The sequence below is a fragment of the Phalacrocorax carbo genome, chromosome 23 (genome assembly GCF_963921805.1).
Source record: "Phalacrocorax carbo chromosome 23, bPhaCar2.1, whole genome shotgun sequence".
In the NCBI taxonomy this organism is placed as follows: domain Eukaryota; kingdom Metazoa; phylum Chordata; class Aves; order Suliformes; family Phalacrocoracidae; genus Phalacrocorax; species Phalacrocorax carbo.
The window spans coordinates 1491438-1517097 of NC_087535.1; the positions used below are offsets into that span (position 1 = coordinate 1491438).

The window sequence follows — 25660 nt, forward strand, 5'->3', positions numbered from 1 at the left end:
AGGGTAACATCATCCTCATTTTTTCTTCATTTTAACTGGGTTCAGAAACCTTCAGGACTGTGGAGGATGGGACAGGGCTGTGGCAGGAAGGTGCAGGGTGGACTTTGCTGCTCAGTGGAGGTGGGAACCCACTCCCAGGGCTCGCTGCTGGCAAGAGCTGGCTGGAGGACGGAGCAGCAGCTTGTTAGAAGTGAGCCCTGTCGTTTTTCTTTATGAGTCAGTATAGACTGGGATTATTTTGTAGAGCTGTCAGAAGTTTGGCAGAGCCATGGAGCCCCTGGGCATTTGCTGAAACCAATTCAGGTAAGCATGGAAGAGCCAACTTGTTATTTATCTAAAGCTATTGTTTGCTCTCCAGCGTACTCGCAAGGGCTCCCCGCCAGCAGAACGGGCGAGGGAAGGTGTGAGTGTGTCTGTGTTTATAGATATGGAATTATCAGTTCTGTATTTCCTGCTGTGTTTTATAGTGGCATATAGCATTGTCCTCTTCGTTGCCAGCTCTGAGATCGGTGAAGCAAAAACGACCGCCTGTTTGGAAAGACACCTTTCTGCAACACAGGGAGCCCTGAGCAGCAAGTCAGTGCAGGCCCTGGCAGGGCGGGGAAGCCTTTTGCAAACTCATGGGAAAATAGTTCCCGTGTGATGTGAAGCTCATTACCAAAGTCAGTGCATGACTTTTATTGCTGATTCTACCAGATGCTTGGCTGAGCCCATTTTAATCTCTTTCAAGTGGCATGGACCTAATTGGTATCTTAGAATTCCTCTTTGCAGCAGGAGCCTGATCCAAAGCCTCCAAATCGATGAGGAGTCTCCTGCCAGCTTCAGTGGATTTCAGATCTGCTTCCCAAATAGTCTCTATGAATCCTTGCACAGACGTAGCTGACCTAATTGCTTCTTGACCTCAGCAAGGCACCATGTCTGTGCCTTAAAAACAGTTTTCTCGGACTAAAACCTATGTCCCCGTTTCAGATGTTCACCAGGCTAAGTCAGAGACCTTCACTTCTAACACTGGAGCAAACAGGGCTGAGGGAATGGAGTTCCCCGTCTTGTTATCTCTCCACTGGGTACAGCGATCAGTGAGATAGGATGCACAGCAAGGTAGAAGCAAGGCACTCTGCCATCCGGAGAAGAGATGACACCTCTCAAGGTGAAGGTGATGCTATTACATAGTCTGTGGTTTAGAGAGCCACCTGACAATGATCTCATTACTTTTGCTGATGCCATTACATGTGTAGAGTGAGTTCTCCCTATGCAGAATGGCATTAGTGAAAGGAAATAATCAATCTCTTGCCTCCAAACCTCATAAACCACCCAGATTTCCTGACAAACACCCCAAATTGCATTTCCCCACTGCTTGTGGGTGTTTGCATGGGGGAAGCGGGCCAGGTCCACACCTCCCCCAGAAATGCTGCAAAATACAAGGAAGTCCCTCAAAGCGGGGTGGAGACAGAATGCTGTGATTCCCTCTGCACTGCAAGAGCTGGAAACCATTTTGGAAGAGCACAGGTTGTCACCAAGCCTTCTCCCCATGGGATCTGAGCAGTCAGCCTTTCGGCCAGACACCTTCATGCACTGGCAGTCCCCCTCACTCGCAGGATGCGGGAGGATGCTCAAGTGCAGCCAGGCAAGGCCGACATCCTGAGTTTTAGCCTGAACTTCTCCTCCCCACTGTGAAACGAGCCTGCATGTTTGAGGCCAAGCCTTGGGAGCCATTCATTCATATTAAAACAAGGATGTGAGGCACAGGGAGGAAAGGTAGCAAAGATGAGCACTGATAGTGTGCAGGTGCTCTTATCAGGTGCAAGGACTTAAGTGCTTTCCTTCACTGGCAGCAGCAAAGACCTGCCTTTAAATTCATAAGCATTTGTGGATCACCAGTTCTCAGCCTGCAACATGGGACCATTTTAGGAACATCAGCTTGAATATCCAACAGTTGCACAAGACAGGTAAATAAATATTTTTAACATCTTATTTCAACTGGACTAAAACTGGTGCTAGAGAGAAAGTCAAAACAGCATTATCCCAGTCAATGACCATGAGTCCTTTTCTGTCTTTTTCTTCTATAAACCCTTTTAGCAGGAAAAGTCCTCTCCCTCTCCCGCTTTCCAGAGAAGAAGCAGCACAGAGCAAGGTGCATCAGCCCTGGGAATCGCGCTCCCATCTCAGCCTTTCCACGTCAGAGGCCCTCCCAGATAACTGGGTGTTTCTGACTTCTGCATCTAAGGACGCGATCAGTTCATTACCTAGCTCTAATTTTTTCCCTTGCAATTTGTTTGTTTCTAGAGTAGCAGACAGAGAGAAGTAAAGGACTCCGTATAAACACGTCAGGAGCAGGTTTCTCCCAGGCTGGAGGGCAAAGCACAGGCAATACAACATGACAGCGTCCCACCCTGAGTGATGGGTGGGGAAAACTCTTGATGCTACTTGCGAAATGCTTTAGCTGCTGCCTGCTACACACTCCATTGCAGGGAGAAAAATTGCAAAACCAGCAAATATATTGTTTATCTATTTCTGAAGTGCTCTTTCCCACCTCTCCAGGGTGCTGCCTTACTGTATGTTTTTTCATCTGGTTCTTTATGCAGCTGAGATTTAGGTCTCGATGGTTCAGTTTATTCTGGTCATGGAGGGTAATGTCCAGCTTGCTACTCCAAAGCATAAAACCTCTTGCAAAACCTCACAGGGAGACCAGGATCTGACCAAGCAATGATGTGCAACAGCTACAAACCTATGTTTTCTTTTATAAGAGTGCCCAAACCACTCTATTTTAAACTTGAACGTGTCATCACAGCAAAAGGCAAATTTTGCCCTGAAATCCCTAAGGAACAAAGCTCCCACTGAAGATGAGAGGTTTTTTTCTCCACAGAGGCACAGCCAGACAGGGATAGCAGGGAACTTTCCCATCTCATGTCAAACAACTCTCATGCAGATAATGCATTTGGGAGAGAAGGCTCTGCAACTTTCTCCCACAGAGGCCATTTGTTTAAGAACCTACAGACAGTCTCTAGTGCAGAGGGATCACCAAAGTGCATGCTTTTCATTAGTGCCATAATGGACATAATTGCTGCAGAAACCAAGCTGGGTGGGCCAGTGCAGAACAGAGCCCGAGACCCCAGCAGTGGTGCCCAGGGAAAGCAGTGTTGAGCAGTAGCCACTGGTCCCCAGCTGTTATGTGCCAGGATCCAACTCGGTTTGCTGCTTTAATTGGAGCAGCACCAGACATTCCAGATATTCCTTGGTCTGGGAGCAGGGCTGCTCTCAGAAACGTTACTCACTACAAGCCCCGGGCTGAGGTCAGCTCTGTGGGGATGATGATCTGCTCACCCTGGAGAAGGCAGAGCACCCTGATGTCTGAGATGCTCCTCCTGCCCTACCCAGCACACCAGGGGCTTGTTTGCCCCTTGCTGGGGGCAGTGCCGGGGCAGGGCACGCTGTGGCTTTACACTCACTTCGTGCTGGTGTATCTCCTTCTTGTGGAAGCAGCAGTACAGGGTTGGGTCTGCTTCTTCACCTTGTCCTGTGCTACATCATCTTGACAGTGCCAAAACAGATACGGGACCTGGGAACCCCCCTGACTCTCTAGCAGGGAGGGACCTGCCAACCCAGCAGACCCACACAAGGACAGTATTGCCGCAGTTGGGAATTGAGCCTCAGAGGGTCTTTGCTGACAGCATGCACCCTGGCTCCACTCACGGCCTTCCCTTGGTGTTCAGGATTTGGCTGTGCCTGCAGTCGGGGTGAACAGCACACTCGCTGCACCCCACGGGCCACCGGCCTGTGACAGTGGCTTTGAGCCCAGTGCTGAACCCATCCTGGTTTTTGGGGTGGTATTGCGGTGTCAGAGTCAAGGGTGCTGCTCATGATGAGACTTCTCCTGCCATGACTGCACTGCTCTAGGGGCCCAGTTTAGCTTACTTAAACCTCCCTCGGGTTTGTCTCTGTCAAATGTGGTCACCAGTGTCTCTTCTGTTGGACCTCAGGCACTGCTCAGGCCTTACATCAGGACACGGCATAGCCAGCTCCTGCGGTCAAATGGCTTTGGGAACTGGTGGCCACTCATAACTTACATTCAGTAGAGTCTCTAAGGGTCTTCTGGGCTCAACAGCGCCTCAGTTGAAAGATCACCTAACACAGAGAAGTTTGCAGTCACTAACGCACCCATTATGGCCTCCCAACATGGCCACTGTGCAAATGGGACTGGGGACTTCAATCCCTGAAGGCTGAGCCCTGATACGTGAGCCAAGGAAATGCTGCAGCCAAGTGCAAACCTGCTGCCCTCAGAGTGCCCGGTTCTGGAGTAGTTCCACTGACTTCAGTGCTATGTACTCTGATAATGAGTAGGTACTCATTGCAATGCTAGTTACAGTGATGCTACAAACAAGGCCCTGCACAAGAGGAATAAACAGAAAATAGACTTTAATAATAGGTAAATCAATGGTTTTAGTCAGAAGTGTTGACTGAACCAGGAGAAACCTCTTCCTCCAGATCTATCATTTCTTCTACTCTAATCTTTGAAAATCAGTGTCATAAGGTTGGGGGCAAACTCAGAAGCAAAACCCTTGAGATTTCCAAAAAGACACAAAACAAGACAAAAGGAGGAAATCAGGAATAATAGTCTTTAAGAGCTGTGGGTGAGACAGGATACCTCCTGTGATTTGAGTCACCATCTAAGGCAATGCCTTAGATGAAGGCATCTAAGAGCAATGTCTAAGTTGCAGGTGCTGTGGAGCAGCAACATGGACAAGGATTGCCTCTTACACCTTTTTAACTCCAGAAGTATTAAGAGAAAATAATTTTCTTGAATACTATACTGGGTCATTTCCCTGAAATATCTGAATTTGCCTGTGCATCTCAAAGGACTTTGTGACTTCTCAGAAATATTTGCAGCACCAGCTCCAGCTGGAAAGAAGTCCAGCAATTGTCTTCAAAAAGAGATTTGATTTATCTTTGTTTTCATGTCTTACAACCCAGGAATTACAAACAGAAAACATTTTTAAAATGCCTAGAACCTGCACAGACTTCAAACACGTCCATAGACGAACACTTGGTTAAAGTTAACCCAAGCTGGAGGCTGGTTGTGGATGTGTGTAAACCTTTAATACTTCTCTGGAAGAAGCAAAATGGAGGAGGTTCCTTGGTGTGGTTGGGGAGTATGATGTCTGTTAAGCTTGTTAAGCAGATTTAGGCTTGAGGTTATATGTTCCAGTGTGCCAATGGCACTAGGGACTCATCGCCCCTAACTGCAGTCATCTACCTGTTAGGTCACTGCTCCAATCCAGCTACCAGTGGAAGGAGATAGGCATCCAGAGGGGCTGATTCATCCTGACCTGACAGATCTCCAAGATAGAGGAGATGAATCATCTCCTCGTACCTCTCTCTTTGTTAGCTATGGGAGGAGTCTAGATGAGTTGATAAGACTAAATGGCTGATTTTCAGATAGACACAGTTAGGTAAGACAAATTTCACTATGAATCCTTCACGAGTCCCAGTCCCCTTTCCTCAAGTAGCCCAGGTCCTGAAGATCTTTACCAAAAATCTCTAGAATGAAAGTCTTGTAAGACACTTAGGTTTGGAGAAAGACATTCCCTCGTCAATAGATGCAGAAAAGCCCTTCAGAGAAAAGCCATGAGCTGCAAAAGTCCATGGTGAACCAGAAGTGACTGAACTGCTGTGTCCATGGTATTCTATGGTGTCTAATGGAGGCCCCGATCTTCATAATCACCTTGCAAGCTGTTCACCAGAACACCAACACTGCTGGACTGAAACACCCAGCGGCCAGTAGCATTTCTAACTACCTAGAATTTGTCCAGCTGACATAATGATTGGGAAGAAGATCAGGAGTGAACAAAATTAAACAATAATCCTCACACCAGCAACACTAGCTGCAGTACCAGCTTGCCAGCTGGAGGGGCAACTGCAGAGCTGGGGCTTAGCTTCCTTTCTAACAAAAAAACCCAACCAAAACAAAACAAAAAAACTCCCCCAAACTAGGTAGAGATTACTGGAATGGCTGGAACTGAGCAGTTTTGCTTAGACGAAGCACCACAAACTCCATTCAGGAGTCACAACAGACAAATAGCAATACAGCATCGAAAGAAAACATCACAATCATTTGACTTGTGAAGCTCAAAGGCTCCACCTCTGGCTCAGGAAGTCTGTCAGTTGCAAATTTCTAGTGGCCACAAAACCACTCTGGGATGCATCACTGCCTGCTTACCATGCCCAGACCTTTCTGCAGGGGCCCATCACTGCCTTAGTGATGGAGACAGGACGCTTGGCTGGCTGGGCCTCTGCTCTGAACCGTCATAGTCACCCTTTTGGTCTTAGACCGGGCAGAAACACCACTGACTGGGATTTAACCAGTTCAGCAAAGGGCATTGAGACAAGTCAACAGACAGTCTGTAAATAAAAATTTCAGAGGCATGCCAGTGCTCCCAGTCCTTCCTACTGAACACGCAGTAGGCAGCAAACCCAGTGATGCAAACCTAGCAAGTGACATCGCTGCCTTGAAGCAAGCATGCTACACCAAGGCCATTAAGAAAGACAACAGATAAATCTTTCTGAAGCTGAGGAATGCTGATGCTATGAACAGGCAGAGGATCTGGCAACTACCAGGAAAAGCTTCAATCCTCTGTCTGCGTACTTGAAGCCAACATAAACACCTTTCCTGGTTCAACCCTTTGATGGTTGACAGGGAGCTGCTTTACAGTCCCAGACTTGTTGAAAGGAGCCCTTTCTTTTTCCCGTATTCAAATCGAGATCTGTGAATTGCTCCTTTCTACTTTATAGCTGATGAAAACCAAGGAAGAACTGAACACAGGTCTGAGGTGGAGGGGCAACACAAGCACAAGTTGTTCCAGTAGACAACGGAGTGGTTTGGAGTGATTCTCAGTGTACCAGAAGTCATCACCGAGGACAAGACCAGGACATCTGTGGGATGTATAAACTCGGATTGCACAAAGACAAGTACTATCTCACCTCTGCTTTTTCTGGCCGTCTGTAGTATTTTCTTTGGAAATCACTATGGGAGAAGTGGGCCACCTCTTTTCCAGGGTCTGAGAATACCTGAAAAGTGTCTGCACTAGCACTGAGATTGGGAATAGAAACACACTTACAATGCAAATCCCCTGATTATCACCACTCAACCACATTAGTGTTGTTCACAGAGACGTTTTGGTACATGGAAACAAACGTGGAAACTGTTCCAGGTGAGCCATGGATGTGCTCCAAACTTGAACTGAGTTGTAAGAGTCTGGACCCATGACTGATCCTTCAGACAGCTTCAGACCTCTGGTGCCATGTGGGCATTAATCCACAAAGCCAAACTTAATCTTGTCCAAACTAAAATCCCCAAACACATACAACATAGGTATAGGGTCCTCAAACATCCTCTTCTACTACACTGAATTACTTTCTAAGATAGCCATGGCCGTGCATAATCTCTCTCGGGCAAGTTTCTGGAACGCTATGACCTTGCTACACGACTGCTCCTGCCAGAGGGTGCTTTCCGTACAGGTTACCTCAAAAGCATGCCACAATTCTCAGATAAAATAATATCTTACCGGATATCCCCAGCTGCTGTTTCCTGTTTGGGTTTTGGCATAATAGCTGCCCCGGGATGTCCCGTAGCCATAACCATCAGCTAAACCGTCATACATGGAACCTGTAAATGGAAAAAGCATGGTCAGCAGGAGAAAGCAGTTCCAGCAGGCACCCCTCAGAGCAGAGCACTCTTTTTACCAGTAAGTTTAGTTACTGAAGAATTAGAGTTAGAAACCTTAACAGGAACACAGGAGAGACAGGCAGTCAGTTGAGCTTTTGCCATTGCAGGCAACTCATAGAAGATGTTAATTTCAGAAGAGCTCCTGGAAACTCCAGCCCTCTGACCAAAAGCAACAGCCTAAGGTTTTCACACGAAAGACCAAGTGCCATTAAATCTACAGCGGACAAGAGCAGACAGGTCAGACTCCGGGCTGATATCTTAGGTCTCTCCCATATGAGAGGAACTGGATATTTTGTGCTACCCATTCTGGAAGGTCTGAACCTGAAACATACTTCCTCTTTTCTGACAAATAAAATTTGTCTCTTCTCTGAAGGCAAAACCCACCCCCAACACTTTCACGAGTCTTTCCTGGTCTGAATACTAACAATCACATCAACACAAGCAGCCTGAGCAAGACTTGCTAAATTCAGTAAATAGTAAATAGCAAACATGATGGGTAAATGATGGTCAAGTCTATTTAACACCTGAGGATCTGGAATAGACAAACACAAAGAAAACCTAATTGCACTGCCTTAGTTGTCAATCTCCAGTCTCTACGCTCTGTGTATTTGTACTTTCTTTTCCTGAAAATGTAGTAAGGTCCACTGTTATTTTGGGGGTTCTGGGAAGACATGTGAGACTAGATTGCAGATATCTTTTCTAAAGATGCAAATATCTTAGATCAGGAGGTCCCCTTCAGCCATTTCTACTATTTCTCAGTGCTTTATTCAGAATGTTTGTATTTACCTAGCCACACCCTACTAAAAGCTCTTCCAGCCGTCACCGGTAGCCCTTGGCAGTGCAATCTTTGGATCCCTCCTGAAAGTATTTTACTCAATGTTACATTCATCACTACAAAAAACCATAAATTATGCAAGTAATTACTTTTGCATGCTGGAATTCCCTTAACCCCCTTCAGATGGTCCAAAAGAGTTTAAGGTTATTTAAGTTTCATTTTCAAAATGCTCAATAATTGTGGCATCCCAAGTCCCGTTATGAGGAAGTGCAAACCCTACACTCCAATTAACTTCCAGGGACAGCTCTGAATGCCTAACAAAGTACAAAATCAGGACTTACCTGTCTTAAGTTATGCACCTAAACTGGTGGGTAATGTCAGAAATATCCTAACCTCTCTGATTGTTTGATAAGACTCATCTCTTAGATAAACTGGATAAGCTCGACCACAAAGGCCCTGAAGCCGTTCAGGTCTTCTACAGCCACTGATCCTTGGAATAAATGTCATTTATTGCCTTGCCTGAGGCATCCAGAACCTGTTATGGTGATTTGGTTCATGGCTAAAAATTCTTGCATTTTCTCAGGAAGATGATTCCTGTAGGTGCCGTATAAATAATGAGATCTGCTTTCTATTGTCAACAAGAGAGGAGCAAGGCTGCATGGATAGCAGCATCTGAAGAACATCACTGAATGCAGAATAGGCAACAGCAGAGTAGTTTCACAGACATAACTTGTGCAGAAAACCACAGGATCTCATTTTCCATAGTCTAGAGACTTGGTGGATGTTGTTCCCTATTAATATTTCTCCAGCCCTGATTGCTTCATATATATTAAGTTGCACAGAAGGCAAGGAAATAGCCATTGACATGCAATGGGAGATAGAATTCAGCTGTGCCCTTGACTTTGTGCTTCTCTCCCCACCCGGGGATGTCCCAGAAACTCCGGACCAAGGTGTTAGTGTTGGGTTGCAGCAGAAGCAAGGCAGGGCTTGAAATGGTAAGTTTGGGCCAGGTGATTCACCAGGAGACAGAGTTAGAAACAGTAGTTCTGAGTGCAAAGATAAAACAATCCCATGATAACAGTTTCCTGGGAATTCCTTCTTACCATTGACCTCTTGCTCTGCGCGAGCATCGTGTAACTGCAAGCTGGAGGGCCTGGGAGCATTTTCCTGACACTGAGTAAGCAGTTGGAAGAAAGGGTTTCTGGGCATGATTCACAGGTTAATCTGACCACTCCTCCCTGGGGACCATGCTTTTCTTTTCAGGATCCGTTCTTGTCATGCACCGCACTAAAGGCTTTGGGGTTGAGCAAGGAGACACCAAAAATAAGCCTATTTAGGTACGTCTCTGATTTTCTTGTATTCACTGCTACATGGCCAAATCCAAGACACCAGGCAATTCATGCAAGTTTATGTTCTTCAGCTGTTGAAGAGTTGCCTTCACCTCCAAGAACTTGTATATAAGAGCTTATAAATATATAATTATATATAACCTCAAATGTTCAAGGCATTTTGAAGCCGCCTTGCTGGTTGGAGAAGGTGCTTCTCCTGCCACTGTGCAACTGTGATTTATTGCTTGGAGAGCTCAGTATGAAGGCTAGGAAGGACCTGGGGATTTTCTGATGGAGGTGGCTAAAGAAAACATCGACTTTGTTTAGTCCTGCAAGTTTAGACACTTCTCTGTCTAAATTTCTAATTTCTCTCATCTTAAGACCCATCTTGGAGGTGTATCACCAGCCCTCAGGGAGAGGAAGGATACTCCTCAGCTACCTCAAGGGTAAAGACCATACAAGCTGGTCACAGATCCTGAGAATCTGGGATAAAACCAGGCTGCCTCCTGAAAAAAACATTTTGGCAGGGGGTGGAAATGCTCTTTGGGTGCTGTTTCCTAGCAATGTCCATATGTCTTTGCCCTATTTGTTGTCATCCAAGTAGCTGTGTAGGTCTCTGAAGTGCCCACTTGCACTCGGGCAAACACAGGGTCAGTTAAAACCTCTGCATTAGTAGTAGATAACAGGTGGGACGGAGGAAGAAAAAACACGGGTGAGAGTCACTCAGATGAAACACAGCCTTCCAGTGATCACGGCTGTGGGCAGAAAACACCCCTGAGGGTTGCTCAGGTGCTGGCTGGGGGCTGTCTTTGGGACCCCTCTCTCCCACCCCCAAGCTGTCATTCCCCCAAGGCGTTTCCTTCAAAACCTGGTAATCTAAAATCTTATTTAACTTCAGAGGAACAGTCCATGAGGGCAAAAACTAGCTGCGATATGTATGGGTTGATAGAACTTGCACTGAATCACTGTGAGCATGACTACATGCTCACCTTGCCCTCATCCTCCTCTCTATAGCTGTTATCGATCATTGCGGAGCAAACTGGGACATCCATCTAACCCCATATGCCCCTGCTTGATGAGTTATTTACTTTCTTCAAAGGCAACTTTACACCCCTTGAAGAGACTGACGGCAAGGAGAAGTATTATGTTTAAAAAGCCATTTTTCAAACACAACAGTGAAAAACTTCAGCTGGACAGGTAAAGCTAACAGGGAGCATTGTGGAAATAGATGCATGTTAACAAATATTAATCTGTGGCAGGGAAAGACAAGACAAGAACCAGTCACTGGTAGTGCAGGCTAGACGAGTTAACTATGCACAGCTTTAAAACAATAAGGATGATTAAACACAGGAAAAACGTAATAAGAGAAGAGGACCTGTGGGAGGCACAAAGCAAAGCCTGGGTGCCTCCTAGGAGAGAAGTGCTCGTGAAATCCCAGAAGCTGAGGTTCTTGCAGGAACGATCAAACTTCATTTCTGCCTTCTGGCCTATGAGCTAAAGGGTTTTGGTATTTTTTCAGTACCAATAAGCTAAGGTTTGTGGAAGAGTGGATGGCTTTCACTGAATCATCTCATGCTGGGGAAGGTTACAGAACTCTTCAAAAGACTTACTATCCCCCAAAATCTCCTCTTCCTTTCACATCAGAATGACCCCTATTAAAGCTAAGTGGGATCCCATTAGAGCTAAGTGGGATTTCTCCCCTCTCAGCCACAGCCAGCATAGCAAACCTCTACATCACAGCTCAGCCATGAGACAGTTGGATACGACACTCCTCGGCTGGGTTTCCTCACATCTTTGCTCCCTGCTATACCCTGCCAGCCAGTGACGAGTCACTGGCAAAACTTTTCTTTAGCCAGAGGACTTTGCAGACTAGCGCTGTTGGCGCTGAGGAGCTGGTTCAGCTTGGCTTGGCCTTTTTCTCCTGCCGTGTCACTGACATTCATTTTCCCTGGGAATTTGCATTACTGGCAAATGCAGCGGGAGCCATCCAGCTAGCTATTCCCGTGGTAAGAAGGGCAGATACGCCCTTGGGCAGACCCCACAGACCCAAAACCCAAGGAGGGTAGACTCCACAGAACCAAAAACTCTGCAGCCATCCTTGGAAAGAACCATAGCTGCTGTGCTGAGAAAAGGCCCCGCTGTGGCTGTGGGATTATGCTGCTTGTGACAGGTTTCTGCTCACCGCCTTACTGTAGCACACACCAGCTTGAGCCCAGATGGATCACCTTGCTCTGCTGTGGCTTGTGCACATATTGGGTGGCACCAGATCTTCAGAGAGTGGCCACAACACCTTGAGCTGCTGGACTCCGAATAACCAACTTATATTATGTATCAATCAATTAGCAGGACATTGAGGGAATGTCTGTTGACCCTCTAAAGAAACTCCAGCTATGGGATACAGCAATGCCCATCCCTGCTACATGCAAGAGGGGTCCATGTCCATGCTCCCTGTCCCACAGGCACGTGTGTTCCTGAAGCTGGGGGAAGCCCTGTGCTGCACTCTTCTGCTTAAACCACAGATCAAAACACAGCAACAGATGGCTGGAGCTGGACCAGCACCTAACCAGACACAGGCAGGAACCTGCCTGGGTGCAGAGGGAACAAAGCACTAAAACATTTATCAAGGGTCTTTGTGAATTCCCCAGCTTGTGCTGCCTTTGAGGAGCATCTCTGAGAAGTCATGGTGGGATGCAGGTGGCTGATGTTGGCGGAGCATTTGAACAGGCAGACATCCGTGCCTGACAGACCCATGTAGCCTGTTTGTAGGAAACATCGATGCTTTTCATTAAGTCTGCTCAGCTAACTCAATAAAATCAATACCTGAAAGTCCAGCCTGATCCTCTCAGGCTCCAACCCAGGAGAAAAGCCCAATAAACGGCAACTCCTTGCCCTTCTGGGATTCCATCCAGAAATGCACTGAGGGAGCAGCTGCTGGGGTGAATCAGCCATCCGGACCTTGTGCCAGCCAGCCTCCCCACGGTGGGAATGGGATGGCCTCAGCCCTGTGTTTGGAGGCAGCTCCTGGGAGCTGAATGTGACTCAGCTTCCCTGGGACACAGAAACCAGAGCTGCACATATCCAAGCAATTCCCATTCCCAGACATTTCCAAAAGTGTCTGGAGGAGGGGTTTAGCTTCAGCCTGTCAGAGACGGGCAGCTTGGGAATTTGCCTTTTGTTTTTCCCTTTCCCAGAGGTTTCACCTGGGCTCCTCTCCAAGAGGAATAATCCCCCTCTGCCTCCCTTCCTTCCTGCCTGTGGGCAGCAGTGGGAGACCTCTCTCTGCCCGCTTCCCCTTGAAATACTCTTCTACTGGAAAGGGAGGCTGGCAGTGCCCCAGTCGCCATCCAGAGCCTCTCGTTTCTTCCTGGCCTGTATTTTATTTTGTCAGAGTCTTCCACCGTAACACCTTAAGAAATAAACCTTCCTGAGGTAGGACGAGATTTGCATCTTCCATTTTGGTGGCAGAAGAAAGCTCTCCTTGCCCTGTTCCCATCCACCCCTTGGAGTCTATATCCACAAACACACACAAAAAAGGGAAAGCAGAGATGTGCTCCTGGCAGTGCCCATCACGGGTCACTGCACACATGCCATCCACCCTGAAGCTGCTCTACTCCTTCCACCGCAGCAATTGCAATACAGCCAGGATGGCTCCTGTGGGAGCACCACCCCCACTCTCCACCCGGCAGCCTAGTGTCACCCTGCTTCTCTTGGTAAACCAGCCCAAAATGTGTGACTGGACCATGACACCTCACCAGCGCTGGAGTCAGCCTCACAATCCAGCTTGGAAAAGCTGCCAGGCAAGGCATAGTCCCGGAAAGAGGTGGCAGAGACTGGCCCAGCTCACCCAGATTTCCAGCAAACACCCTTCTACATGCTGCTCACTCCAGACACAGCTGAACGGTTCAGTCCCAGCCCCATCTCCCCCATCTCCCCCAAAGCCTCGGGCTTTCCTCTTCCCGGTGAGCTCAGCCAGGCCAGTGAGCCTGCTGCAGCTGCTGGTGAAAGCACCTCTGAGAGCCAGCAGGTTTTGCACTGTGGCTGTTGCAACCCTTTGGATTTGCAGCTCCCGGCTGAGGAAAGCTGGGATTTACCTCCAAACTGGCTTTCTCCAGATGCAAGGATGGCAAAGAAAACCATTTGCCAAGCCTTCACCAAGAGAGGAAGGTATTCCAGTAGGAAAACTGTCTGCAGGACTCAGCCGATTGCTTACTTTCTATGGCACAGACTCAGTGCATGGAGGTGGACTGGCTGCCCAGACCCCTACACCCCCTTTTACCCATCTGCAAAATGGAGGGGGCTGCAAAGCATCCCCACTGAACCAACGCAAGCCACTGTGGTAAGAAAAGGACATGTCTCCTCCTGGGGTGTCCCAGAGGCTCCCACACTGCTCAGCCGGCAAATGGGAGACGTTGGGAGCTTCCGAGGCGAATCCCAAGCTCAGGTTTGTGTCCTGTGTGTAGGCAGAGCTGCCTGCTCTCCACCTGCCACAACGCTCGGGGGACAGCTGAGTCTCAGCTTGTGGCCAGCTCCCAGCCCCACGGCATGGCGGAGGAGCAACGCTGTTAGCTTTGGCCATCCACAGGAGGGGATGGGTCTGGTGGAGGATTCCAGCCATGGGGACACTTGCAGAGAAAGGATTTGCAAAAGTTAGGCAGCTGCTCCAGCTTTAGAGCCAGGGAACAAGTGGTTAATAACACCACGTTGAAATGTCCAAGTGCCTCAGGGATGCGGAGCAGTGCAGCACTCCTGCGGATCAGCTCCACCGAGGGAGCTGATGCATCCAGCTCTGCATCTTGTCCTAACTCTTCCATCCAGTGCAAGAGACCTCTGCGTCCCCTGCCCAGGGCAACCCGTGAGAGGCGCGAACCCGTCTGTCCCCGACAACAAAACCCCACAAAAGCACCCCACAGCAGCTGCTCTGTCCCCAGAGGGGGCCCCCGTACTGTCCAGAGCGCGGTGGGATTTTACCTCGGTTGGAGTGGCCCACGCTTGACGACACAGACGACTTTTGCTTCTGCCGCTTCACCGTCATCATCACTTGTTCTTGGACCCGCTGTTTTCCCGTGCCCTTAGTCTTCAGCTTGTGGTCCGAGGGCAGAGCCAGCGTGGAGCTGGCCTGGTCTTGGAAACACTCATATGCCAACGCTGTTTTCAGTGGAGAGTGAAGCATGGCTGCAAGCTGGCCGTGGGGCTGGGGGGGAGAGGGGGCTGCACTTCACCTGACCGTGCACGACACAAGGCAACAGCAAATGAGTCTCGTGCTGGGGTTAATCTCCCGAACCCCTCCTTGCCATACGTCCCCCAGCCGAGGGTGTCTCAGGGCTGCTGCTCCCGGCTCGGCTCCCCGGCGTGTGAGCAGGCACACCCTCTGCCAGACTGGATATACAGCCCTGCCTGCACACACCCACGCGCTCCCCGTCGTGGCTCGCTCGCAGCCCCCGCGCCGCCGCTGCAGGGCACGCGGCTCCCCACTGCCCTCGCCCCAAATCTGCCTCCCCCAGCCTGTGCCAAAGCGGGCTGGTCGAGGGGGGCTTGTGGGTACCAATGGGGAGTGGGCAAGGCTGGGAGACACGAGGGTTGGGGATGGACGTTGCCATCCCCTTCCCTCACGGGTAAGGCTTTGTGGGTCTGGGTGGGAAACAGTGCTCTTCAGCAGCTGGAGGGCTGGAGGATCTCCCACACAGCCTGCTCATCTGGTATTTCATTATTTAGTCTAAACTGGATCAAAATGGCGTCTCACTGCCAAGAGCCTTGGGATGCCCCTGCTAGTAGGAGGCAGCACTGCACATGCCGTGGGTCAGAGGAGCAACGCTGCCCACAGTGCCCTTTCCTGCCTGGGGGTCCAGCCGCCGTCCTGCCCAGGTGTTTTCGGGTCACAGTGTCCAGCTCCCCATTTGCAAAAGAGTTCCTCTGCCTGCACAGGTTGCAAAACCGCCCCTCTGAGTCCAGGACTGCAGGGTCACTTGCAGAGCACATAAATTAGGGGTCATGAAGGGTCCTGCTGACTGCAGGGTGCTGCTGTATTCATGGGGGTGAGACCTCTTCCCAAAGGGGTCCCGCTTTTTGCAGGGACAGCCCTATGGAGAAATCAGGGCAGCTGTCAGGCAAATAGTTGTCGCAGTCTTTGCAAGTAACTTGGGGTAGCAGGGAGAAAAACAGGACTTTTAGCAAGCAGGCTAGAAGAAAAAATGGCTGTACAAGAAATGACATGCCAGGTTATGAATTTGAGCAGAGAGTTTTCTTCTGCCAAGCCACACTGCAGCAACTCGTTTGCAGAGAACTGAACACCTTGGTGCTGGTGTGACTAGTTTCAGGTCACAGCAAGTGCTGACAAAGCTCCTGCCAAGCCACAAGAGGCTGATACAGGAGAAGAGGCACAAACCCCATCAGAGGGGAGGCCAAGGGGTGGGTGCCCAGGGCAGAGGCTTCCTGGGCCCCCCAGGACCGGGTCCAGGGTGCCTGTGTCAGCACAGAGCCAGGAGAAGGGACAGAAGGACCAGGCTCCTCTGCGCTGCCTGACGGAGGGTGCTGTAGTGGAGAGGACTTGTGGGGTTTCTCTCTGGTGGGAATCATCAGTGCTCAGGCTCTGGCTGCCCGCAGGCCTGGTGATTTCTGCTCAAACATGCTGGGTCCCTCCTTGAAAACAGGTTTTGTGTTTCCCTGGTGGCTTGTGAGCACACAGGTGCCATATTTTATATTTTGGAGGAACAAGAGCAGTATCAGAAAGCGTAGGGCATGCTCCTGGGGAAGATGAACCTTGTGCACCTTCCTCTTCTGATGCTCTAGGATGCTCCTCCAGTGAAACCCAACAGCAGAAAACCAAGCTTTGTCAATGAGACACAGGACTAGAGCAACTAGAGGGTAATTACCTTTGGTGCCCTCTCCCCACGTTTCCTGACACCTCACCCGAGGGATGCAGTGGTTTCACTCTGCTCCATCACCCAGCCAGCCTGGACATTTAGACCATGCCCAAGCAAGGCCAGCCAGGATGAGGGCTGAGTGTTGCCCGAGTCCTGGTGGCCAATGTCCAGTGAGATGGAGGAGGATTTTCTGCTGCTCCTGTGCATTTCACAGAGTGGGGATGAGTCTGTGCGCTTCCAGTCCAGGTGGGGAACAACGAAGCAATACCTGGGTGTTGTTTTCCTCCGTCCTACTTGTTTCTCCTGAAAGCTTGTTATCGATGCCAAGCGATGTTTTCGCAAATCAATGACAGGCTGTCAGCGTCAGATGGCTTCTGCACAACAAAGTGCCCAGCTCTTGCAAACCTGTAATGTCATTTCCCCCACGGCAAGGAACAGCCCTCACCCTGTCCCCGCACGGGAGAGCCAAGTGTTTATCACATCCCGTCATTTGCTGGCGGATAATACAAATGCTACGCTCTGGCATCTGCCCTGTTTCATAACGCGCCCAAAATGCTGAGCTGGGCTGCGGAGCTGGGGACAAGGAGCTCATAAAGGCTTTCAAGAAACGGCAGTTTCTTCAGGCAAGTTTACACGGTCTAGCCCAAGGGAGGGAATCTCCTGGGTTTCTGCAACAGACTCAAACCCCGTATCTAAAAGAGCAAAAGGTGCTTAAACAAAGGAGTTTATTGCACTTCTTTGCAAACTGCTGTTTCTGCTCTGAATCACGGGCCGGGGATGCTTACTTAGCAGAGCATGGTGAGTATCATCCCCAGCCAGCGCAGCACCGGCGCAGCAGCAGAGCTTGCATCTACCAGCGCCCGAAGCAAATCCCCTGTCTGCCTTTCTGTCTGGAGCTCGCAGGCAGCAGCGGGGGAAGGCTGGAAAGGAAACAAAACCTGTGCTGAATTCGGGGTGCGATCGGCAAAAGATTGGAGGGTCAAAAAAGCCTTAAAATAGGTAACAGGTGATTTGAGGGAGATGGGGGCCTTCACTGCGGTCCGACGGCTGCATGTGTGCGCACCAAGCATCGCATGGTGATGCGGTGAATCACCGCTCCGCGCCCCACACATGGACACGCCTTGTGCATCTGGCCTCTTCAAAGCATTTTTGTATGAGTTCCTGGGATTCTTGCCAACTTGCTGATTGCAATCAAAGGGCTCGCTGGCCCAATACTGCTCCCAGAGCAGTGCAGGGTTTGCTGTTCAAACTTGTCAGGCGCTCCTGAGCTGAAAGTGACTACAGATCACTGCAAAATCTGCTGGGGAAAAATATTTTATCCCCAAAACTGGTGATGGGCAGTCCTGCTGTGTTTTTTTTTTTTCTTAGCACCTAGGGTTGCTTCTTCCTCAAGGCGGCTGGCCGCCAGAAGGGACAGAGGTAAAGGTGATGGGATTTTCTCCTGTTTCCCAGGATAATGCCATTTTCTGATCAGGGACTTAGCCTTCCCCCAGCACAGCTGAGACTTTCCAGAGCCTGGCAAGGTTCTCCAGGAGGAAACCTACTCTTCAGATTTGCAAAGCCTTAGTTCTGCTCTACTCTCTTTCTTCTGTGGGACCAGAAAGTGCCACAAGAACAGGGTAGATGGAGAGCTCAGATCCAACAGGGTAACCAGGATCCAGCTGAAAGCGAGCATGGAGCTGCCAAGTTGCGGAGAGCCACACAGAAGCCTGCTGAGACATGCGGGCAGCTTGTCTCATGAGAATAACCGTCCCTCCGCTCCTTGCACGCATGTGGCACTGAGATGTTTTTGGGGTGGTGCTGTGGGAGGACAAGAAGGGAACAGCACTGGGCAGATCATGGGATGCCCCTTGGCAAAGCAGGTAGACTTCACCAAGCCCCAGAGATCTCCCATTGTGGATGGGAGCTTAGGCGAGGAAAGTACGGAAATCCCTGATTTCTCCACAAAAAGGAATGACAGCTCATGTAAAGCAGCTGCAAGGCTTCATGCAGCAAGATGAAAGCCTTGTGTAATGGAGATAAAGTACTTGGGAACAAAGTTAATGCATCATTAAGGTGTGCCCTAACAGAAGCATGGAATAATTAAGATAGGAAGGGACTGACCCTCTGCCCAAAGCAGGACCGGCTTTGCTGAACCAGGTCAGGACACAGTTGCTCCAGACCTTGTCCAGTTGAGGTTTGATGGAGATCCCACAGCCTCTCTGGCTTCTCTCCCAGTATTTGACTACCCTCATGGTGAATTTTTTTCCCAGGTATCTAAGAGGAATTTCCCATGTCCCAGCTTGTTCAAGTTCCCTCTCTTCCTCTCCCTGTGCACCTCAGAAGATCTGGCTCCATCTTCTCTGCATCCTCCAGTGAATTAGCTGCAGAGAGCTGTAAATTCCCTCCAAACTTTCCCTTCTTCACTCTGAACCAACCCAGATCTCCCAGCCTTTCCTTGTGTGTTCTGTGCTCCACTCCTGACTGTCGTGGAGCCCTTGGCCTTGGCAGCTGGACCTCCATGGGGTCACGTTCCTGGTTCTCTGCTTTTGCTGCTCCTGTTTGCTGCAGATTGGCACATGTAACACACACAAGGGGACAAAAAGCAAAGTAGGATGTCTGTGGGCTGGAGACCACCCTTAAACCTCTGTGCAGGAACCTGCAGGTGCCTGCCAGCAGGTCCAGACTCAGTGCTTCTCAAGGCTGAGGATGCAGGTTGTCCCTTCTGCCCTTCCCCTGCACTCAGACATCCCCTGCCAAACAGTCACATCCTAGGTCCCACCTTTGGTGAGCAACAACATTGCAACTCTGAACTGCTTACAATTCAGAATTGCTGTGCAGGCTTGTCAGCAGCTAAAAAGGAACATGCCTTGGTCAGCAGGTCACTCTGGAAACAAGGACCAGGAGAGGCCATGAAGCTGCCAGTGAAGGGCAGGCACCAGGGAGGTGCCCTGGGAGGGGAGGATGGTGATGGAGAAGGAAGGAGCTCTGTTTCCCCTCCAGGGGAAGGCCCTCAAATTGGCCAGTCCACCCAGTTTTCTCCTTGTGTCCCCTTCTCACTTGAGGAGCCTCTACAAATTCGGTCAAGGAGCTGCTGATCTCCTCCCATCTCTACCCAGCACGCTCTGCCAGGGCAATGTCCAGTTCAGGGTGAGCTCAACCTGTAGTTGTCTCTTCACCAATCTCTGTGAAGGAGATGCACTGTGCAGCACACGCTTAAATACCAAGACTTACCACGTGAGACCCTGCAGGCAAAGCCCCTCCTTGTTACAGTCCTTGCCCAGCAGCCCAAGGGCAAAGGTTCTGACAGTGAGAGAGTCTGGGATAACGAAATCCTTTGCAGACCAAGTCCCCGGAGACTCCATGAAGATACTGGCTCAGGATCTCTGGGGCTGGCCCTCTCCCAAGGACTTCCCTGGCACTGGTGTATCTCAGTGGCAGGTTGCTACACCTGCAGGAGAGGACATGTGGGAGGGGATGGGTGCAACGAGGGACTCCTTGTGCTCATGGCACTTGCCGTTGGTGGTGCTGCAGCCTGTTCTCAGGGGCCAATTACCTGGGGTTGCTGCAAGAGGCTTCCCTTGAAAGTGAGCAATGCTGTTGAGATAAGCATGGGAGGTTGGTGTACATGTCTGTGTCATGCTACTGCCCACCACATCCAGCCATGTGCACTTGGGGCTGGGGTCTGTGGCTGCCTGTGAGGATGTGCCAGTCCCTCAGCAAGGCTGTGTTCCCACTACAGGCTGCCAAGTGACAGTGACTCCTGCTTGACCATGCCCAGAAGACCTGACTGGCCTCTGTGGGAGACACCTTTTCCCTAGCTTTGTCTACCTGCTCCATTTCTCTAGGTTTGAGGACCATCCAAGGACCTGATCAGTGCCTCTCTTGCTTTTAGATGTTTAATGAGTGAAAAGTCCCCCCTCTCCATGCTATCCCATGTCTGGCAAGTCCAGAGGGAGCTGGCTGTCAACAGAGACAGTGCTTGAGGATGGCTGAGGTTGGAATAACCACATTCAAACAGTGAAGAAGAGCCCTCACTGCCATGAAAAGCCCCAGAGATAACCAAAGTCTGTTTTGGAGGCCCCGTGGGGTGTATGAGCATTACCTGGGTGGTGCCCTGGAAATGCAGTCAAGTCAGGTCCTGCCAGATGTATCTGCTTCCAGGAGCTATTGGAGGTAGGGCTGGGGTGTGGGGCACCATCTCCAGAGGTGCTGCTGCCAGGCCCAGGAGCATATGAACTGCACAGAAAGTCAAGGAGAGGACTTAAGCCCATGCCCACCATAAGTCAAGGTGTAGTTCAGGGAGGCGACTACAACCAAATAGGTGTGATTGGTCTCCTGCATCTGGTGACCCAGGTGGAGAAGGGCAGGTAGATGGACAGCTCAACCAGGATGGTACCTAGACCCCCTCTCCTTCCCATGCCCGTCGCAATCTGGACCAGCTCAGGAATGCTGCAGGGAAGGGGGAGCTTGTTCCCACTGTGGAAGGTACAGAGACAACAGGGCAAAATTTAGAAAAGGCGCGAACGTGTAACTGGGGTGAGGATGCCCTCGATTCCACGGTGTTGTGAAATCCCCCGCACGGCTGATGGGGGAGGAAACCTTGCGGACCAGCTTATGTAATGATTTAGCAACACATTCCAGTGTGACCCGACTCGTTAAAGCAGCCTCTGGCGAGGGGAGCAGGGAGAGGGAGGCGATCACGCCATAGTCCCCTGGGACAGCTGGGGAACACGGGGTGCGACCAGGAGCGGAGGAGGGCCGTGAGCCCCACGTGGCCTGCGACCCACGCCGCGGCAGACGCTGGCTGCTCCTCCACCAGGTTACACGTGGCCGCGCGTCCATGCCACGTCTGGCAGTGCCATTGCTCCATCAATGCATGCTCTGCAGGGAGGTGCAGATGCTCCTGGCACCACCAGAGCCTTTTCCCTTCCCTCCAGAGCACTGTTCCAGTGCAGGGCTTTGGGATGGGGTTTTATTTCTGCCCATGCTGTGCAATAGGGAGTCCCATCAGAGTTTTGTCCTAGCTTAAGCACAAAGATACTGTTTGACATTGGCATGGTTGCCCTCTCATGGGAGGATCAGAGCAGCCTGAGCATTGGGGTCACCAGTCTGCAGTGATGCTGTCTCACTACCTGTCCTCCAGGCCTGGCCTCTTGCCTACCCAAACTCCAGAGGGGTTTGTCTGCAACTGCCAATGTAGGTGAGTCCTCTCCAGCTGAAAACATTGGGCTGACCCCCTTGTGCGCAGTGGCCTGCAGCGTTAATCCCATCAGTATCTGACACCAGCACCACTCAGCAGTGCTGCCCAACAGGATCTGTGGTGGGTGACAGCGACCTTCGTCAGTCACATCGAAGCCATGCTCATCCCCTCCTTTGGAAAAGCAACTCCTGGAGGAGTTTGCCTCCCCATCATCCTTGAAGCCTTCCCATCCTGCATTTGGGAGAGCTCTGATGCCTGCACAGCACCTAATTCCTCCCTGGTGAGAGATGCACCAGGCCATACTCGTGGAGACTCTCCTCTACCCGGACACGGGGCTGTAGCAGCCCCTCTGCAGTCCTTGGAGGAGCCTCAGCTGCTACAAGAAGCCCTGGCCAAGGAGGAGAAGAGAAGATTATTGAGAAGAGGACACAGACTCCCAAGTCACTCCCAAGATCAAGTGAGCAGCACCAGGGTCCCATCAGGGAGGGCTCTGGGATGCCATGGACTGTGGCAGCACATCTCTGCTCCACACTGGGGACGGTCACCGTCTGGGAGACACGTGGAGCAGGGCTGACCCATGGGGACTCATCCTCCATCCCACCCCATCCCAAGGGCCCAGAGGTCCTGCAGTGTCAGGGTCAAGCACAAGATGCAAAGTGGGGTGGGGGAGGAAGAGAGCACAGAGACATCAAGCCCGGGGCACAGGTGGTCCTCGCAGGACATTATTTACTCACCTGGCACCTCCTGAGGGGTGCAGGGAAGGACTTTGATGATAGTAATAATCCCAGTCCTAAAGGATGAACCCGATAATATAGAAGTTAATTTCTTTTCTAAATAAACTATGAAACCCTGTTAAATAAAAACTACGAGCCTATTAATAGATTTACATGAGTCACACTCCTAACATTATTTCTTAAGAATATTGTTTATTTTGATAGTGAAATCTAATACTAGCTTTTAGAGATGATCTGTACATGTCACGCACAGGTTCATTTGTTTCACTCGTGTCTGCTTTCCAGGAAGAGTCTACGCTGAGATTGGTTTTCAAGATGGGCAGATATTTGCCTTCAGACTAAACAGGGAAAAACAGATTTTCAAAGCCAATTTATGGCCAGCCACATGAGCAGTCTTCAGGTAACAGTGCTAGAGATGAGGCAAGGAGCTTCCTTGACATCCAAGGGGATGTTCAACCATTCAAGTCGTACCTGCACACTCAGTGCTGGCCCTTACATGGCCTCCAAGACCCTTTTGCCCGGTCTCTTCTTGCAAAATCCCTTTGCTATTGGAAATATGCAGAAGCACCAGGCTAAATTTTTGCAGTCCTGTCCGTATATGCAGAGGGGAAGCTGGGCTGCTCCAGGAAGCACGGCACTGCTGGCCCAGCCCCTCTCCCCGCAGCACCACGTGCTGGGGAGCAAGCACGGCTGCCCCACAGCCGGGACAGCCTGACCTGGCTCCGACACCCAGCTCAGAGAGCTTGGGGCAGAGGAGGTGCACACCTCCCCTCGGCCTCGGTTTAAGAATGCAATTTATTCCGCCTCCCGGCTACTTGGCTGGGCTCCTGCTCTGCATCCCCGCGGCCCCAGGCACCACAGAGGGACTTGGCGACACCAGCTGACAAGTCCAGACTGGAGTCAGGACAGACACAGTGCTTGGCCCTCAGCTGGGGTCTGATATCTTGACCACGACACAAAATCAAGGGGGACAACGGGAGACTTGTTCTCCAGAGCACATCCCTCACCTCCTGCCATGCTGCTGGAGGACAGCACACACCCATCCCTGGTTTATAATGGAAACAACTAACCAAGTCATCCGTGCAGGAATGTCCTACACATGACATGCCCTGGTGCAGAGAAAGGAGGCTGTGGTTTTTGCACCAGCTCCTCCTACCATTTTCAAGGTTGCCAAAGCCCAAGCGAGATATGCAATTGTCAAGGGCCATCACCCTTTTTCCAGTCTTCTGTAGGCTACAATAAGCTATTGCATGTGTGTAGGTGCCACTACCCTTCGCTGGGGGAAAAATCATAGCAAGATTTAGGTTGGAAAGGACTTTGAGAGGTCCTTAGTCCAACTTCATGGTCAAAGTAGGGCTCACTGCAAAGCCAGCTCAGGTTGCTCAGTCCTTGCCCAGATGAGTTTCGAATATCCTCGAATGCTCCCGTCCCAGGGCCGCACATCTCTCACAGGAAAAAGCAGCTTCTGCACAGTGTCACTGGTCCTTTCCTGGTGCACCTTCGACAAGGACCTGGCCCTTCCTCCCTCCCTTGGTGGAGGAAGGCTGCTGGGTAAGCCTGCTTCAGCTTCTGTTCTCCAGGCTGAGGACACCACCTCCTTCAGCCTCCCCACACGTGGTGTGCTTTGGCCCCGCCATCTTCCCTGACAAGGGAAAAATGGGTTTTTAAGCAAGTTGACCACTAATCTCATGGACTTATGGAAAGCTTCATTGCACAGAACAAGAACGATCACTGTGCAACCAAACTGGCCAAATATAGTAATTTTTAACTACAAAGTCTTTTGTAACATCTGGGGGACTGCAAACATCCCTCTGAAAGGGTGGGAATGAGTAGCCTGGCAGCTAAAACGTGGATAATGCTGGGGTCCACCATGTTTGTTTGCCATTTCTGCAATACTCAAGGCTAATGATCTGCAGTGTGAAGGTGCCAAGGATACAGAGTAGGTTCACCACTTTTGTGACACCAGAAAGCAATTCCTCTTGTCTTTAAAGACATGGTAACTGCTGGGGTTGAAATACACATATAATTTCTTTAAAATTAAATCATTAAGGACTGCTCTACTGCCTAGGAATGACTGAAAAAAGAACTCTTACCTTGCTTCTGTAGATCAAAGTGCCTGTCTTCCTCTTGTAACAAAAACAGTCTGAAGTTTTATAGAAATGTTTGATCTAGAAAACCAGAAAGTATGTTCCAGTAGTTATTAGGTAGAAGCTACCCTGAACAATTTTTAACCTCCAATTTAAGTTGATTTGGCAAAATAAAATAAAATTAAGAACCGCCTGTGCAAGAAATGGGGTTTAACACAAAGTGTCTAGAAAGCTCTAGTCCATATTCTACTTGAAGCCTCATCTCCTGGCAATTCCCTGCCCTCATGGGCAACTGAACGGGAGTGGAAAGGGCACCTTGCTGCAGCCCAGCAGGAGATTTTGAGGGAGGGGGAACTCCTTGGGAAGGGAAAGTATTTGTCCTTGGCACAGCACATGGCATTCAAAACATTTACACCAGCTGTGGGAAGGCAAAGAGGACAGATTTGTAACTAGGACACTTTTTCAGCTTTGGGCAGTACAAAACGTCCTGTCCCAATAGCTAGGACGCAGAAGTGTTGGCCAAGGGGACTCCCGCTCAGCCCAGGGATGTCCTGAGGGTGTTCCCTGCTCGGCGACGTTGGCAGCGTCATCACAGCTAGCGCAAGAGGACAGGGACTAATCCCTGGTCCTGAGGCAGGTAGCGTGGACGGGCTCCCGGTCACCCTGCTCTGGGATGTCCCTTTTCAGCGCAGGCTGCACCTATGGATCATACTCTCAGACCCATGTGATGGCCTACGACATAATTATTATTCTCAGAGCAGGGTTTTTTCTGCCTGGCTTAAATGTCAGAAATAATTTGAGGGCAGTGGTGGGGTGGGGCTTCAAAGCATGAAACCCAGGCTTTGTCCAAGAGACAGGCGGGTGGAATAACTCAAAACAAAGCTGAAGAGTGAGCTAAGGATGGAGGAGCCTGGGTCAGGGGTGGACCTGCTCCCTGGAGCCCCCTCCTCAGCAGCACACATACACCTAGGCAG

At 50.3% G+C, this 25660-nt stretch overlaps 1 protein-coding gene and 1 long non-coding RNA gene across 2 annotated transcripts in view; both read right to left on the reverse strand.

The window, feature by feature from the left end:
• PKP1 (plakophilin 1) overlaps positions 1-14993 on the reverse strand; it is a 47471-nt gene extending 32478 nt beyond the window's left edge. The window contains exons 1-2 of the mRNA XM_064472094.1: positions 14792-14993; positions 7560-7660 (exon numbers count right to left, since the gene is read on the reverse strand). Coding sequence (XP_064328164.1) covers positions 7560-7660; positions 14792-14993 — 303 coding nt within the window. The remainder of the gene's footprint in view (positions 1-7559; positions 7661-14791) is intronic.
• A 5774-nt stretch (positions 14994-20767) lies between these two features.
• Positions 20768-24973, reverse strand: LOC135316958 (uncharacterized). The gene is made up of 3 exons (XR_010376141.1): positions 24693-24973; positions 22600-22655; positions 20768-20901 (listed from the first exon to the last, which is right to left on the reverse strand). It is a non-coding gene; the product is annotated as an uncharacterized LOC135316958 (long non-coding RNA).
• Positions 24974-25660: the final 687 nt, after the last annotated feature.